This window comes from Varanus komodoensis, unplaced genomic scaffold (genome assembly GCF_004798865.1).
Source record: "Varanus komodoensis strain SLA01 unplaced genomic scaffold, ASM479886v1 scaffold5, whole genome shotgun sequence".
Classification (NCBI taxonomy): domain Eukaryota; kingdom Metazoa; phylum Chordata; class Lepidosauria; order Squamata; family Varanidae; genus Varanus; species Varanus komodoensis.
In genome coordinates this window covers 2234846-2250652 of record NW_025336087.1, presented here as the reverse complement: position 1 = coordinate 2250652, position 15807 = coordinate 2234846, and the positions used below count along the sequence as shown (strand labels likewise).

Sequence of the window (15807 nt, the reverse complement as noted above, 5' to 3'; positions counted from 1 at the left end):
ACTATCTGGTTCAAACTAACTTTGGAGTTGGAATACAGTTAGGCTCCTACAAACAAATTGTACCTGTCTTTAACTACATGTCATGGTTAGGCAACTCAAGAAGAAATGGAAGAAGGCAGTTGAACTTTCGGAGCAGGAAAGATTCAGTGCTTTACTTAAGGTAATTTGAAAATTTCATGAAGACAGCGTTGATTATTCCATTATTAATCAGCCCCTTATACACTGATAAATTGTCAGATGTGTACTGTTTAAAGAGGCAACTAGCAACCACTTAGTAGTCTTTCTTCAAAAGCATTAAAGAAGGAAGTGTTGGCCAGGAACGTTTTCTCGAAGAATTGCATCTACAGGAATGAAGCTCATGCTCTTATGGTAATCATTGGAAAAGTAATTGTTTGTATGTTGGCATATATGTTAATACAGCAGAAAGTTTTTTCCCTTTCATTTTGTAGCATGTTAGATCCTGTACATGGTTTGTATATAGCAGAATGAATATATTACAGCTAACTTTTCCACATTTAGTATGTTCCAGGCAACTAGTTTATATGATTTATTAAAATGTGACTATTCTGCTAATTGCAAAATATCCTGTATTACGTAGGCTTCCACTTTAAAAAAAGAAGACTTTCTCTTTCAGTTGTAAATTTAAAATACAGGTAGACAGTACTAAATTGATGCAATTCAAGAATGCAATATAAAAATATCAGCACAAAACTCCTTTTCAAATTCTGTTTATTGTGAACAACCAAAACTTCTGTTTTAACTGTCAACTGTATTGTATCAATAGACTCACTATCCCTATAGTTGCTTCTTGCATCCCTTTTAGATATATGTATCTATATATATTTCTTTGTGATAAGAAATGCTAAGTAAGAAAAAAGTATTCAAAGGGTCAACTTGTTCAGAATAACAATAAATTAGATTTTCTTTTCCACATCTTCTTCAGTTCAAAATCCAGCTTTGAGACTGAGGAAGGTTTCCAGATCACATCAAGGAATTAAGAGTGGTCCTTTTAACCAGTAGCAGTTTGATTACCAATGACCCGGAGGATCTCTTTATGAATGCTTGGCTCCTGGGTGTTTATACTCGTATCACCTACTTGGCCATCTTCATAGCTAAAAAAAAGTGTACAGAAGAAAGATATTTAATATTTTGAAACCTTCCGAGTTATGAGAAATAGTTTGATTCTCTATCCTATATATATTTCATGGGACGCGAAGGGAAGGGAAGGGGCTGTGCCATATCTTTGAGATGTACCAGTATACAACAGCGAGGCTGGAAAATAAAGAAGCAAGAGGTTACTTCAGCATACAGCTGTAGTAACTCCATGTGTTTACTGGAGAAGCAGTGAAAACCTAGATTCTGTGGGACCAGATGTTTGGGGCCCATCAAGAACTCAATGAATCATGCACCACTGGGACTGCTGGTTGGAGGAAGAAACTATAGGCAACTCTACCAGGGGCTGACATAGCTGTGTATAATCCTCTTCACTGGGGAAAGGAAGTGATGCTGGAATCAGTCTGGAGCTAATGAAGCCAGCCCTGTTACCTCAGTCTGGGCATCAACCAGTCTCTGGGGGTGGCGGCACACCCTACTGTATCTCTTGATTCCTGGTCAGTGTGCTTCCAGTCTGCATTTCCTGTGAGATCCCTGCCTACCTTCTTGATTGAGTACCTTGACAACCAACAAGATAGATGGGAAGATCATTGTGTCTAAGCAAGAAAGCTATCTTCACTGTTTGCAATAGCATACAGGAGATCCCTTTGGGGAACCTGTGCTTGAAAATCTGTTGAATGCCAACCCAAAAGGGTGAAAACTACCCTCTTGGTTGACCCAATCTTATTGTGAATTGTTGCCGTATGTACTACTGTATCCTACACCTGAAAGCATTGTGCAGAGAGCTTTCTAGAGGGACCTGATGAGGCTGAATTTCCTGGCCCTGCAGTTGGATAGTGGCAGAGTAGCCTCACTGTTTACTATGGACATGGTACATATTCTGAATCGATGGTTTTTAAATTCTCAGTGTTGAAAGTACCCTTTCAACATTGAGCAATCTTCTGATGAATTCTTGCATCTCACCAAATATTCTGGGACTTATTTTGGAGCACACCTTGTTCAAATGCAACACTGCTCAAGCCTAATGATCCTCACGGTCTTCCTGAATGAACCATAAGTGCACATCTAGGGCTGAATATTGCATAGAATGAGCAGTCAAGGAGGAGAAGCTATTATTCAGGGAACCTTATGAGCCATGACTGATCATAAAGCCAGAATCTCTTTCAACCCATGGCCTGAATTCCATTTTGAGAAACTCTCGGAAGCCACATGCCAATGGTGGATAGGGACAAAGATAAAAGGGGCATGTTGGAAAATATGTAAACTACTAAAAATAGCAGCATGTTTAAGTCTCAACAGTTTCTTGCCAGTAACTAAGCCTTAGGAAAGGCATTCTAACCTTTCCTAAGAGGCATTTCAGTGGGAGAAGTTGTACAAAAGCCAGAAAACCAAATGGCTCTAATGTCAATGGAGCAATATATCCATTTCAGTCCAAACTTTTGAGGAGCTTTCCATAGTGCTGAACTATGTTCTCCAAATCGATAGCTCCTTTCAAACTCAAACCTGGAGTGCACCACTCTGTGACGCTGGAACCACCAGCCAGTGCTGGATTTCTGCAAAACCAAAAACATTAGGAAAAGAAGATTCCCAACCATAGAGGAAGAATTTGTGGCTAGAAAAAGAAGTGAGAAAAAACACAGCCCTTGTTTGATGGCGGGCGGGGGGGGGGGGGGGGGGGGCAGGATACACCTTCTGTTGTTTTTGTATGCAGTTTCATTCATTTTGTTGCAATTGAGCAAAAGTTACAACAGTTAAAAATGAAAGACTCTGTACTTACACAAAGAAGAATCTTGTACACACATGATCTGTGTTGGGAACTACCCATATCTCCCCATGTTTGTGCAGATCATGTGAAGTTATCACTATAAGGAAGAGAGGAATTCTTGAAGGATGCAGGTTTCTTTATCTTGTACAGACAGAGCAAGGTATTATAGAACAGGGACAGGCAAACTTTCTGGGCTGTGGACATATTTGGAAATTTGAGAAACCATCTTGGGCACCACCACAAAATGTCTGCCACACAAAGTGTTGTAAAGGTTGAGTAACCTATCTAAAACACTGAGTACAAGGCAGAGGTGGGTTCTGCAAGCCAGATCCTTTGAACCCCAAGTTTTTAGTACAAGCAGAAATTTATTTTGCTGCACCTGTAGCTGCTTGAGAGAAAACATGTTAATTAAACAATTCTGGGAGGGATAGGGCATCTTGGTGGCACCAGGAAAAGTATATGGGGGCACACTGGAGCCCAGTGGGTACCATTCTGCCTATTCCTATTTTACTGTATAATGCCAGATTAAGTGCCTGTGTCCAGATATTCAAAATATGACACTTTAACCATGACTTCATTAGCTGATGCTAAGACACTTGGACCACAACAGGAAGGGTCTCTGGCATGCTGTGCTAAGTTAATTAAAGATGGATGTAAAATTAATCAATTAACCAGTTTTACCAAGCAGTAGAATTGAAGAAGAAGATAGATTGTATAGAATAACAGTCTATAAGAATGCCTTAGTGTTTAGTCTGGAGCTGATGGATTTGGCTGAATACAATTTATCTTGTGGAAGAGCAATATACAAATAAAGTGTCATCTCAGTGTAATCTAATGACTGCAGAAAAAGCACTTGCCACTGGCTTTATTTGTGTAACAGGGAACAATGGCTTTCAGAGAAAGGGGGACACATGGTACCTAAACACTTCCTTGGCATTCCACCCAACCCAATATTCAGCTGGGTTGATCCTGTCATTGCCCATCACACATGATCTCCCTGAACAGATGAGAAAAAGCATGGACAGTATTTCCTTTCACTGTGTCAGCTTACTAAGGTAGTACAACAGATTGGAAAGTTAAGGTGGGTTATGTGGCTGTAGTAACTTCCTACAGTTTTATCCTCTTGTGCTGTCACAGTGATTTGTAGCAGTGACCTCATCCTCAAAGTCCCACTACTTGTGGACTGAGACATTTAATGGGTTACTATTAAAACGACAGTGGCATTACTGAACATTTATTTTTGAAATAAACACAGCAGTGACTCTTTGCCTGGAGAGGTAGCAATGCCCCCTATTTGTCATTGTTTTGACAAAGAAGTCTGGAAATTGCAGTTTGGTGATGAGGGAGAGAAATCTCTGTTGGACATCTCTAGTTTGCTCTCACCAAACTACAGTTTCCAAGGCTCCCCACAGAGAGAAAATGACTATAACTCTGTGGTACAGTTGCCTCCTTCTAACTGGTGAGGGAGCACTTTTGACTTTGGTTTTTGGCTTACCTTCACATAAGGCTATGCATTTTAAGTTTCGGCTTTGCAAAAACTGAGACTGCTGTCCTTTTTTCTGTGACTGTAAAGGAAAACAAATATTGGAAGGTAAGGTTATACTAAATATTAAATGTCAAATACACATTGACTGCATACTAAACTGCTTGCAAAAAAAAAAATCAAGGCAAAAATATTTGTGAATCTGGGGCCATATGCACTGGGGCCCCTTCACCTCCACTGGTTCTGTTGCACTTATGTACAAAGGAGCTTCTGCAGTTTTAGAAATAACCCCTGAAACTCCCTCCTGTGAGCTCGGCTGATCGGCCCGGTTCCAGATGTAAGCAGTTCAACACCTTTTGAGTTGATTTTAGAAGATAGCCCTGTTGTGCAAGAGGTCATGTCCACAAGTGCATGGGCAGAACAGGATACTACCCATAGTTGACCCTTGAAAGATGCATTAATAGGTTCAGTTGCCATATTCTTGCTGTAAGCATTTGATACAATCTCTATTCTGAAAGCTATAAATGCCTTATAATATTGCCTATAACTGTCAGTTCCAATACCCTAGCCTAGTGACAGAGCCAATTTTTCCCTGCTGAATAATGTCCTTACAAGACTCATATATTTTTTGATGAACTAGTGAAGGTTTCCAAATTAGGATAATATCTACAGCAGTATAAATAGGAACTATTACAGAACTACTCTGTCTTGGGATACTTGTAAGTCCATCCAAAGGAACTGCATGAGTGGGTAGTATGTCAGCTGCAAAACGTATTCCTGAATAGAACCGACTTGCACAGCCAACCCCCAGCAATGGACATGAGAATATCTGACACGGGGCTGTGGCCAATGCATGGTACTTCTGGATGTGCCCTTCTCCTCATGTCACCACAAGAATTCAAGGATGCAGTAGGATTAAATAAGCTCCCATCCAACATAGCCCCTGAGCTAGGAGGACCATAAAAAGTAAATGTCTTTTAGAAATGCTTCATATATTCTTTTACCTGTAACACACTGCTGTTTTTACTGCCCGAAGCAGGCTCATCTTTAGCTGACACTTTCTGCTGTTTCTTGTTCATCCCTAAAGACATTAGATTTACATCAGGCATACTGGTGCGTAAAAAGTCAGATGTTCCACTTCATATACATGGAGAGTGCAAGCAGATATGGATGTCAATGCTGATTCTTTTTTCCAGAAGCTGACAGTCCTGGCAATTTAGCACATTTTATGCTGCAAACCGATACGACACACTTATACGGTATTCTAAAACCTCTCTCTGCTCCAGCAAAACACTGGAGAGTCAGCTTTTGAAGTCAGCTTAAGAATGAGTTGAAACTCTTCTGGATATCACGTTAATTGACATGACTGGGGCTTTGGTAGAATGCACGTTATGTGTCCCCATTTCCAAGGCAGATCAGCCTGTTCCAAATCAAGAGCAGAGATAACCACACATGCAGGGAACCATGGAATCACACTCCCAGCCAGCTCCCTGGATGGGGAATTGTGGAATAGTTTGATGAAAACTTTGGGTTCTCTTAATGTCAGAGAATACTGCTCTTCCAGCCCATTGATTGCTCCACCCCAAAGGAGGGACAGAGGCATACAGCTATGCTGCAGGGGCAGTTTCAGTGAAATCTGTAGCCTGCTTTATAAGGGAGGTGCCTGCCCTCCATTGCAGCAAAAAGCCCATATAATTTTCCTGGTTTTTGCAATGTGGGATTCACTAGTCACCAACTGGGACTACAGGGTTTTTTGTGGGGGACAGGGTTGGAGTGGGGAGAAGGGTGTATTTCTTGTTTAGGGGGAAATGCTTGCAACTGACCCTTTGGAATGCCTTTGGCAACCACAGTTATTCTTGGGAGAAATACACACTTTAGCATATGGGTCCTCAAACTATGGCCCGCAGGACGGATCCGGCCCGCCAGGGCCATCCATCCAGCCCGCACCGCTGTTCGCTGCCCTCGTGCATGCTTGCTGCGCGGGTGGGGAGGCGGTGGCTTGCTGGCTTGGAGATGGTCTCCGAGCGAGCAAGCCGCAGCCACCTGCCTCCAGTACACGCATGCTCACCACTGCCTCGCAGCACAAAGCCACCACTGCCTGCCTCCTGTACGCGCACACTCTTGGTGGCTCGCTCGGAGATGGTTTTGGACTCGCTGGGAGATCTCCGAGTGAGCGAGCCACTGCCGCACACACCCACACACCCACCCGCGCCCCCAGGCACCCCCAAATCACCAGCCCATGAAGGCCACTGCAGCCCTTCAACTGGCCCCCTATTCAAAAAGTTTGAGGTCCCCTGCTTTAGCAGATAGCTTTCTTGGTCACAGCTGACAGCTTCAGTGGAGGTGGAAAAGGATTTATGCCAGTGGGTGCCTAGAGGGACCTTTATGGGGGAAGGTCAGTTATCTGACCAACTCTCATGATCACCTATGACTGGGCAACTTTCGGAAATCCAAGGGCCAGTTTTGCACCCTGGACCGCTGCCAAGGCTGCAGCTGGAGGGACAATGCAGCCATGGGGTACTTCCCCAGGAAGTTCAGAATTGTTCTTTGCCACCAAATTCAGCAAGCATCTGTCCCATAGTGTCATGGGCTGTGGCAACAGTAAAATGTGGCTTGTTTCCAAGTTTAAGTTAATCCTTTTTGTATCAGCTTCCTGTCCACTTTCTCTACATCTTCTTTGCACTGAACATTTATGTGGGTGTCTAGCAGGAAACTTGTTCAAGTGGAGTTCTGCTTGCACACGTGACTTGCAGGCTTTGCATAGTTTGCACAAGAATTAAGTACTCTGCAGACCTTGCACAAGGAAGCTGTTACTGTTCTTGAACATTTGCTGCACTGGGTCGCTTCCTGGCCAGGGCAAGTGTGAAAGAGTCATCTGGGGAATGCATGACAACTGCATTCCAGCCTGATTTTCACATCCCTAGCTATGGGTGCTATGAGACACACAAACAACCTGGGGGCAGGCACTGGGAGACAAGGACCACATATTGTCTGCACCTGCTCTAGGGAATATGGGGGCAGGGAGCAAATCTTGGGGTTTGGTAGCTTCATCACATGTAAGGTTGTCCTCCTGCACCTCTTTGACACAGCTTTAAGGTAAGCAGGCCAGGAGAACCATAGATGGGTGCTTAGAGTCAGGATGGAGTTGCCCATGTATATTTGGTAGCAGAAATTCCTTGCCATATTTTGCCAAGGGGGGCATATGGTTAGGCTAAGCTAGCCTATTAAGAAGGTATGTGGGACATCTACCTAAGAGGGATAATCTCCTCCATGCAGCCCCCAAAAGCTGCAATGTAATAATGGCTACAATAAATTAAAATAGCTGTATTAGCCTGATGAGCTCCATCTGACTTCCCTGGCCATCGCCACTTCTGAGCTATAACTAGCTGGTTCCTGCCCTGTAAAATTTCCCTTTCTTCCTCTAGCCTTCAAAGGAGAAAAGGCAATCACCAGCTTATTGAACAGGTAAACTGAAAAGCACACCACACAAAATATTCTCCCTGCCACAAACCCTCCAGTGTAGAGTGATTTATAAATATCACCTGAGTAACCGAAAGATATGCTTGACAATGGACTAAGGTAAATTCCACTTCCAAACATTGCACCATGGAGCTGAAATGGGGGGAAAACACCAAACAGCTTGTAAGTCATTCTTAATTTGGTATGTTTTACAGAATAAGAGCATGATATATGCAAATGCCAGCACTTGAATGAATAACGATTGCACCAATGTACAAAAGCTGATTATACATGCTCTATCAGGTTTGACACCCCAGTCTAAGCAATGTGTATGTACAATACACTAACCCTTCTTTGATGGTAGTGGCAAAATTAGCATTTTCATTAATACTTCTGCTGTATTCTTCACTTGCTGTCTCCCAGATCACCTCACTTACTTCAAATACATCCCTCCTTAGAACCCATAATTCCATGAAGATTTTGACAGATGCATTAGAGCTAAGATTCTCCAGCCCTTTTGGGACAGTGGGTACCTTTGGACTTTTGGGGAAATGTCATGGGCACATTCACAAAATGACTGCCACTGGGGGATTGCTGGTTCATAAAATGGTCAATATGGTGGGCATAGCCAGCCACAAAATACTCATTTCACAGAAGCAAAGTGGTATAACTAAAAGGAAAACCATGTTCCCAATGTCCTAGTGATGAGGACTAAGCTCACAAACTGTTCTTAGGAACTGAAATACAGATGGTTCTAATAGTGGAGCCTGAGGATGCACTGGTGCCCATGGAGACCTAGCTGGACTTTAACCCAGCCTGTAACTCAGCCTAGACACACACAGCTGAACCCCATGTTGCTTCCCTGTTTATACCTTCTCACACTTCCTTCTTTTTCTGCTGCTGATAGTTTCTTGGGGTAGGGAGTTCAGCCAGTCTCCTCTTCTAGCTTCCACTGGCAGAAGGATACCACAAGTACCTAACAGCATGCTGCCATTCGGTAGCTATCCCACGAAATGGTGGATGAGACTGCCTACAGCTTACCTGAAGGTGCAATCTTGTGCATTTTTAGACAGACAAAAATCTTACAGCTTCAGCATTTTACTGCCAGCAGGGCTAACTAGAGAATGCTGGGAGCTGTGGGACCTTTTTCTGTCTAAGCATGTCCTAAATGCTTCAGGCCCAAAGCTGTCCTTAACAGGAACCCCATATATTTTCCATGCAAAGGCTTTGTTTTGTTTGTTTGTTTACCTGCAACCTTGTGTTGGAAGCAACCACTAAGCCATTCCTCAGGATAGAGTGCCAGTTTTCAATGTGTGACCCACTTAAAAAGAAAACCAAACACAAAAACAAAGGGAGATTAGCACTGCTATGAAACAGCCTAATGCAATTCACAATTTTCTCTAAAATCATACACTCCAAAGAGGAAACTTCTCCACTTCAGAGTATTTGGGGGTAGGAGATGCTCATTTTTTGCTTCATTGACAGGACTGGGATTTGGTGATGCTTTTATTCATATTGTTCAGTACTCACTGAAATGCAAAGGTACTTCCATAAAGATTTTTAGCAGCTCTGAAATTTGATTCTTTGGCTGGTGGACTGCTGAGCAGAAGAAACTGATGCGGGGTGTGCATAAACTTCAATTGCTATAAAAGAACAGGAACAAATGGGTAAAACAATATTAATGATGGATTCAAATTCTCAAATACAGGCTTAGTAAGAATTTGAGCAATGAGACTAAGGTGTAAAATGAGAGTTCTGTGAATAGGATCTCTCTGCTTTTGAAAGGTCAAACAAAGCAGCAATGCCTGCTCCTCCCTGAACCCAAACTGGCATAGGAAATCAGCGGTGGGAACACGTGGAAGTAAACTTTTTTTCCTCTTTTGCTCCCAAGTGTAAATAGTCACTTTGAGAGGAAGGGAGGCTTTTCAGCAAGGAAAACAATCTAGGCTGGAAAGGGTTAATCCCTCCCCAAGCAACTTCCCCCCCATCCTATTCAGACCCTTCATATATCAAACACCTGTTCCAAGATCTCCTGCATCCTATTGAGTTTGGTCCTAATATTCCTATGCACAACAAGAAACATTCATGTTTAATGTCATGCAAAAAAAAATAAAAATAGATTATCAGGACTGCACAGAATATTCTTTAAAACTGATATTCTCTGAGAACAGCACATCTAATATTCCTTTCTGCTGATTAATACAATATTGCAAGATGATCAGCTAAACTACATGAACTGTCAGAGCCACTTGGAGTGAACAGCAGTGTGGATGAGTGAGGCTGAGTCCAGTAAGGGTAAAGAAAGAAACTGACTTCTAGAAGAACAGCACTGAATGGCATGAGCCATTTGAAATACATGTTGGACGTGACTGAAAACAGGTGATTTTGGACACATTTTTGTCCATGATCAATTTGTCCATGATAGATTTTACATATGATTGAGTTTATATCCCGCTTTACATTCTATATAACCCACCTCTTCTGAGTAACCCAAGGTGGCTGACAATGTCCTCTTGCTCTCCATTTTTATCCTCACAAGAACCCTGTGATGTATGTGACACTGAGAAACACTGACTGGTTCGAAGTCACTCAGGGAGCTTCATGGCCAAGCAGGGACTAGAACAGGGATTTCCCTGAGTCCCAGGTCAACATCCTAACCACTACACCACACTAGCTGCCATGTGTTGAACTTTACAGAGGACAATCCTCTATATAAAGGCATCTTCTGGGTGAAGGCCTAATTGGTTCAAGTCCAATCTAAGGAGGGAGAACGAGGTTGTTTGAATGGAAAGGTGGCTTCTGGCAGCAATCTGTGGGCTGATTGATTAACCCACAAATGGTGGAGATGTGTGCTAGTGCAAGTCTAAAAACCCCTGTTTTCATTACAGCCCTGAAATTGTACATGCAAAGGCTGATACCATGACATTCAAACCCATGAATATGGGATTGTCCCCCCACACCCATTTAACCCAAACTACATATCGATTAACTCAAGCTGTGGGATAACTGACAAATTAATGAATTTGCCATTAGATGCCACGGTTACCTCTGAACATTTTCATTAACTAAATGTTTCAGCTGCAGACCTGGACAGTGGACTGAAAATATCCACAGTTGTAGAAATTAATCATCAGTGAACACCTGGGCAACAAACAGAGCAAGGCACATCTGCTGCTGAACAGGTCACCTGGATCATAGTCTTTCCCACTCAGGTGAGATGGATTGTATGCCTATTTAAATCTGAATAATTAATATAGAGTTTACAGAAAACGGCATGGGATAAATGTCCACCGGTATATATTAGCACATGCAAATCTGTGTCCACTTTTATCTAATTTTTGTCAGTTGGCAAATGGTCACCCCTTTCTTATGGAATTGGTTTGAACATAAAACTTACCCTATTGACAGGTAACTTGACAATATGTGATCTATTACTTGAAATAACCCTGAAATAAATAATATACAGAAATATATGGAATAAGACAAGTTGCAGCTTTTCCTTCACTCCATTTTCCTGGAGCCTGCGCACAGATCAAACTACACCAAGACGAGTCCTCTGGCACATAGGCTGCTTGAACAATTGTACCATACAACCAAGTGGAAATGGAGAACTTTACCACAAATTAATAAAAGCATTTGTGCTAATTTATGATATGGAATGCACTCAACTCTATGGGCTCCTTGTCTATGCTCAAGTTAAAATGTATTGCTCTGATAGAATTTTTGCTATTCATCCACTTCATCCAGTGATCGAGAAGTCAAACTCATTTTTAGTAACTTTTACTTGACATTTACAAATCCAATGCACAATCATTCACCATAGGATTCAGTGGCATCCCTGAACTTTCCTGCAATCTGCATCCATTGTGCATGGTGTCCTTTATACTGAAATTCCTTATTGTGCAAAGGGAAGCCTTCACATACTGCCAAGATGTCCATTCGGTAGTCCTAATCCATCACACACAGGGAACGTTAACAGCCTCTGTACATGGAGGTGGATGGACAGAACTCAATCAATTTACAAGGAGCCATAGATAAAGATGGGTTTCCTAAGGCGGGATGCACTGCAGCATTGTGACTGAGCCTTTTGAAAGAGGTGAGGGAACGCATACCCAGGTGAACAATATATGGGATGAGCTAAGGGCAATACACAGCATTGCGAAATCAAACAGATGGCATATAATCTAAATGATGCCTTTTACCATTGCAGGAGAGGATGAGCAAGTGGGTCCTGTTTGTCCATTTGCTTCTTTATTTCTAAATAAGGTGCCTAGAAAATAATTATAGCATCATAGAATCATAGATTAGAGGAGTTGGAAGGGGCCAAGAAGGCCATGTAAACTGTCCAAGGAGCCAAAAGGCTATTACAACAGTATGTAAAAGTGTTAAATAAATAAATAAACCCCATGTTCAAGGAAGGATTCCAAGTAAAACTAGCTCTATCATAATATCAGCATTATGGTCACGAGACATTCTGGAATGAGACTGAAACCAATGTGGATTCTGGAAACTCCCTCCGATTTGAAAAAGTACTGATGGTTCCACCAAGTATTTTGCTTTGAACCAGGGCTACAGAATATGTGGCCTACAAGGCTAATCCTGCCCATGGGTACTCTAAATCTGGCCCCACAATCTCTTGGGATTTCTCCAGGGGTGGGGTGTATGCCCTAAGCCCACCTCCTTGAGAAATCCCCTTGGCTTTCTCCCCACGCCAGCTGCTGTTTCTGCCCTGAGAGAACAGAGGGATTTCCCTGCTTAGACACAGTCCAGGCATGAGACTCAACTCCATGCGTGTGGAATGGCCGGATTGCCCCACCATGCGAGTGAGTTTCAGCACACTCCATCCCTACTCCTCGGCCAGTCTGAACGCCCAGCTGTATCTGACACTGGAGACACAGTGGGATGCAGAGCAGCCTGGGTCCCCTGGATTCACAGGCCTATAGCTCCTCCCAGCACAAAGTATAAAGGGAAGTGAGGTGAAGGCCTTATGGGCCACACACCCCAAAGTGACCTCAGAATCAGGGCCACACTGCTTAACATCCTGCAGTTTGCCGTGCACTGCCGGGGCACAGGCTGCCCCCGACCTAACCCAGTTCTGTACCTCAGACTTAGGTACAACAAGTAGAATGTGCAGCAAAACCCTGCAGTGTAGGATCCCCTAGCAGGAGAATTCATATTCAAGGTTCCATGCTTCCTTCCCAGATGCTCCATTCTAATCCATCCCTGTTCTTCTTAAATTGCTCCCCAGTTCTCTGTTGCTCCTGCATAGTTCAAGTCTCATTCAGCTGTTTTGAAGACTTTTCATCCTATTAGGGATTTTCTTTTGGCAATTAGCTGCTGTACACATATTGTGAATTTTCTGACTATGCTGATATCTTCCTTTTTATTTCTCCACAGCCCTGTTCTGGCTTCATTCTCAACATTCGGTACCTGAGTTCGCTATTACAGGGAATGATTCGGCATTCAGCACTCCTTCTAAATACTCCCATCTTTGGGGTGGATTTTTGATTTTTAGTCATTTTTGTAGGCACTCCAAGAATCCCGAGTGCAGCTTGACAAGCCTTCACAGCTGTACCAGCTGCCCTGTGCATAGTTAACAGTGCCTTCATTTTGAAGCTGATTTTAAAAAGGCTTGGACAGTCAGGCCAAACCTGTTCACAATGAGACCATCACATGACAATCTATCATTATCACTTCTTTGCACTTCACTCTTTATGGCACAATCTTCTGCATGCTCAAACAAACAAACAAACAAACCAAAAGTATGACAACTCTATGTAAGCATGAACAGAATTGCACCCTGACTGACTGATAACCCTTCATAAAAATACGTGAGCATTCCTTACGCACTAGTGGTACTGCCAGAAAATAGGTACTGCTGCTTAATGGAAAGAATAATTGGCCCCAAATTCTGAAATCTTAAGAGGATTCTTCTTAATGCAAAGTTGGTTTGCAACTTAATGCTTACTTTGGCTTATTTCAGACACAATGCTATCTCTGAAAACAACAGTACTAGCAGCCACCGGCTTTGATATCATGCATCTATTATTTCCTTTCCTCCTCTGATGTGGCTTTAAAGAGGGGTCAGCAGCTGTTGCTTCCCATTTCAAACCAACCAGATTTCTTGTTATGCCTGAACTATGAAGAACTGTTAGGTTAGTTTAACTGGTTTGCTCAAGCCAAGATCAAACTATGGTTTATGATCCTGGCTTGTTCCGAATACATGATATCAATGACTGCTAGTTATGATAGTTTCATGCTTCCTTCAGCGTTAGAAGCAATCTGTCTCTCTATAACAGTTGCTGGGGGCCATGAGCAGGTTGGCCACTGTGTGAACCCAATGCTGGACTGATCTGGCAGGGCTCTTATGATGTCCCTGCACCCCTAGCTAGTCGTAATAGGATTGGGTGGTTCCACAGCAGGAGTAAACCATGCTGGCAGAAAGAAGGGGTGTTCAGTGTTACTCATGCCTGTAATACCAACCCATGATTTTACATAATATAGGAACTGGGGCCTTTCAGAATAATTGTTTGTATATTGCTTTCTAGATCCCCATATATAATTCTTGTGAACAGCCATAAGCATACATGAATTAAGCGTATGATGAACTGGACCCAGAGTTGAGCGTGTGTGACAGAGCTGGAAGATGCAGGTGTCACTCCTCCCTTTTCCAAGGCAGCCTACCTGCACCATCCCCAAAGAAAAAGAATACACAGAGCGTTGGGATATCCTGATGAATGGAGTAGGCTGTGTTGTTTGGGGACTGAGAGAGAAGCTGGAAGTCTTGGAACATCCTGCTCACAGAAGGCACGTCTGCCTGATTTGGAGGGACCTCCCTTTGCACACCCCATTCATGATCATAACCCCTTACAACAGTCCCTCTCCCAAGGCATGTAAATGAGCAAGCTGTACAGCCACTGTCATAACAGATAGTTACCAAACCAATGTCCTTCCTTTAGAAGGTTTGGCTTGGCTCAGTCAAAGCATTGCATTCCCAATAAATAAACACAGCAATGACTAAAATACAGCAAGCAGGAGTGGATCAATGCTCTTCCACTGTTATAAGGATCAGTCCACCTGCTCGGAGGCAGCCCACACTGAAAATAGGAGCTCCTGGGTCATTTTTGCTTATTTCAGTGGAGCCATTCAGGTTTTACATGCCTGTGTTCTGGTAACTGATTTTATGTTGCAGCTTGTTGGACTCTCTGAGATTATTATTTTGATAGGCTTTTCTTACATGGGTCTAGTAAAGGATACACTAACATACTCATAAACAGATATATCTTGCTGACAGTTAGGGAACTCGAGTTTTATGCTTACCTGTGTCATTTCTCTTATAGAAGTAATACTATCCAGTGCTTTCATGACTCGGTCATAATTCTTCTTCTATGGTAAAATAAATGAAGAGATCCCCAATAAAGCATTATGTTGTTATTTTTATCAATGTACTCAGTAAGTACAAACACTTTTGTACTACAGTATACAAAACTATACATTATAGCCATCATAATACTCTTTGATAATAAGATCTGCAAATCCTGTTATCCATTTTTTCTTCCTCAACTGATTCATCCATAAGTGTGTGAGAGATACAGTTGGAAAGTTGAAATGGAGAGCACAGAGGTGCGTATTTGACAAATCTTAGCCTTGGAGAAGACCCTAAATACTCCTCCTCCCCAGAAGCTCTAGGTGGAACTATTTCTACATTTCTCTGCTTTTGGGAGGCAGTTGTGTAATTATGCACCATCACACCAATCCTCACCTTAATCTCAAATCTATTTGTACACTACCAACTGGGGCACCTTACTCCAGCCTTCTTGGACTTGGTACTCTTTAGCTGTTTTTGGTTATAACTCCCAGCATCCTGAACTACTACATGCTGCCTGGGTGGAACTGATGGGATTATACGCCAAAATGTCTCAAACGCACTTCAACACACACACACAAACACACACGCACGCACACAAAACCATTTATTTGAAATATA

General features: G+C 42.6%; 1 protein-coding gene across 5 annotated transcripts in view; it reads right to left on the bottom strand.

Annotated features, from left to right (window-relative positions):
- Positions 1-712: 712 nt before the first annotated feature.
- PARP8 (poly(ADP-ribose) polymerase family member 8) overlaps positions 713-15807 on the bottom strand; it is a 164074-nt gene continuing 148979 nt past the window's right edge. For 2 of the 5 annotated variants that reach the window (XM_044446283.1, XM_044446285.1), the window contains 10 exons: positions 15141-15206; positions 12023-12090; positions 11218-11266; positions 9351-9463; positions 9069-9141; positions 7904-7973; positions 5366-5442; positions 4374-4443; positions 2891-2975; positions 713-1112 (listed from right to left, as the gene is read on the bottom strand). In XM_044446283.1, the coding sequence (XP_044302218.1) occupies positions 1010-1112; positions 2891-2975; positions 4374-4443; positions 5366-5442; positions 7904-7973; positions 9069-9141; positions 9351-9463; positions 11218-11266; positions 12023-12090; positions 15141-15206 (774 nt within the window). In that variant the 3' untranslated portion in view covers positions 713-1009. Of the gene's footprint in view, positions 1113-2890; positions 2976-4373; positions 4444-5365; positions 5443-7903; positions 7974-9068; positions 9142-9350; positions 9464-10857; positions 12091-13100; positions 15207-15807 lie in introns of those variants that run through there. The other 3 variants (XM_044446284.1, XM_044446287.1, XM_044446286.1) reach the window with 3 other exon arrangements.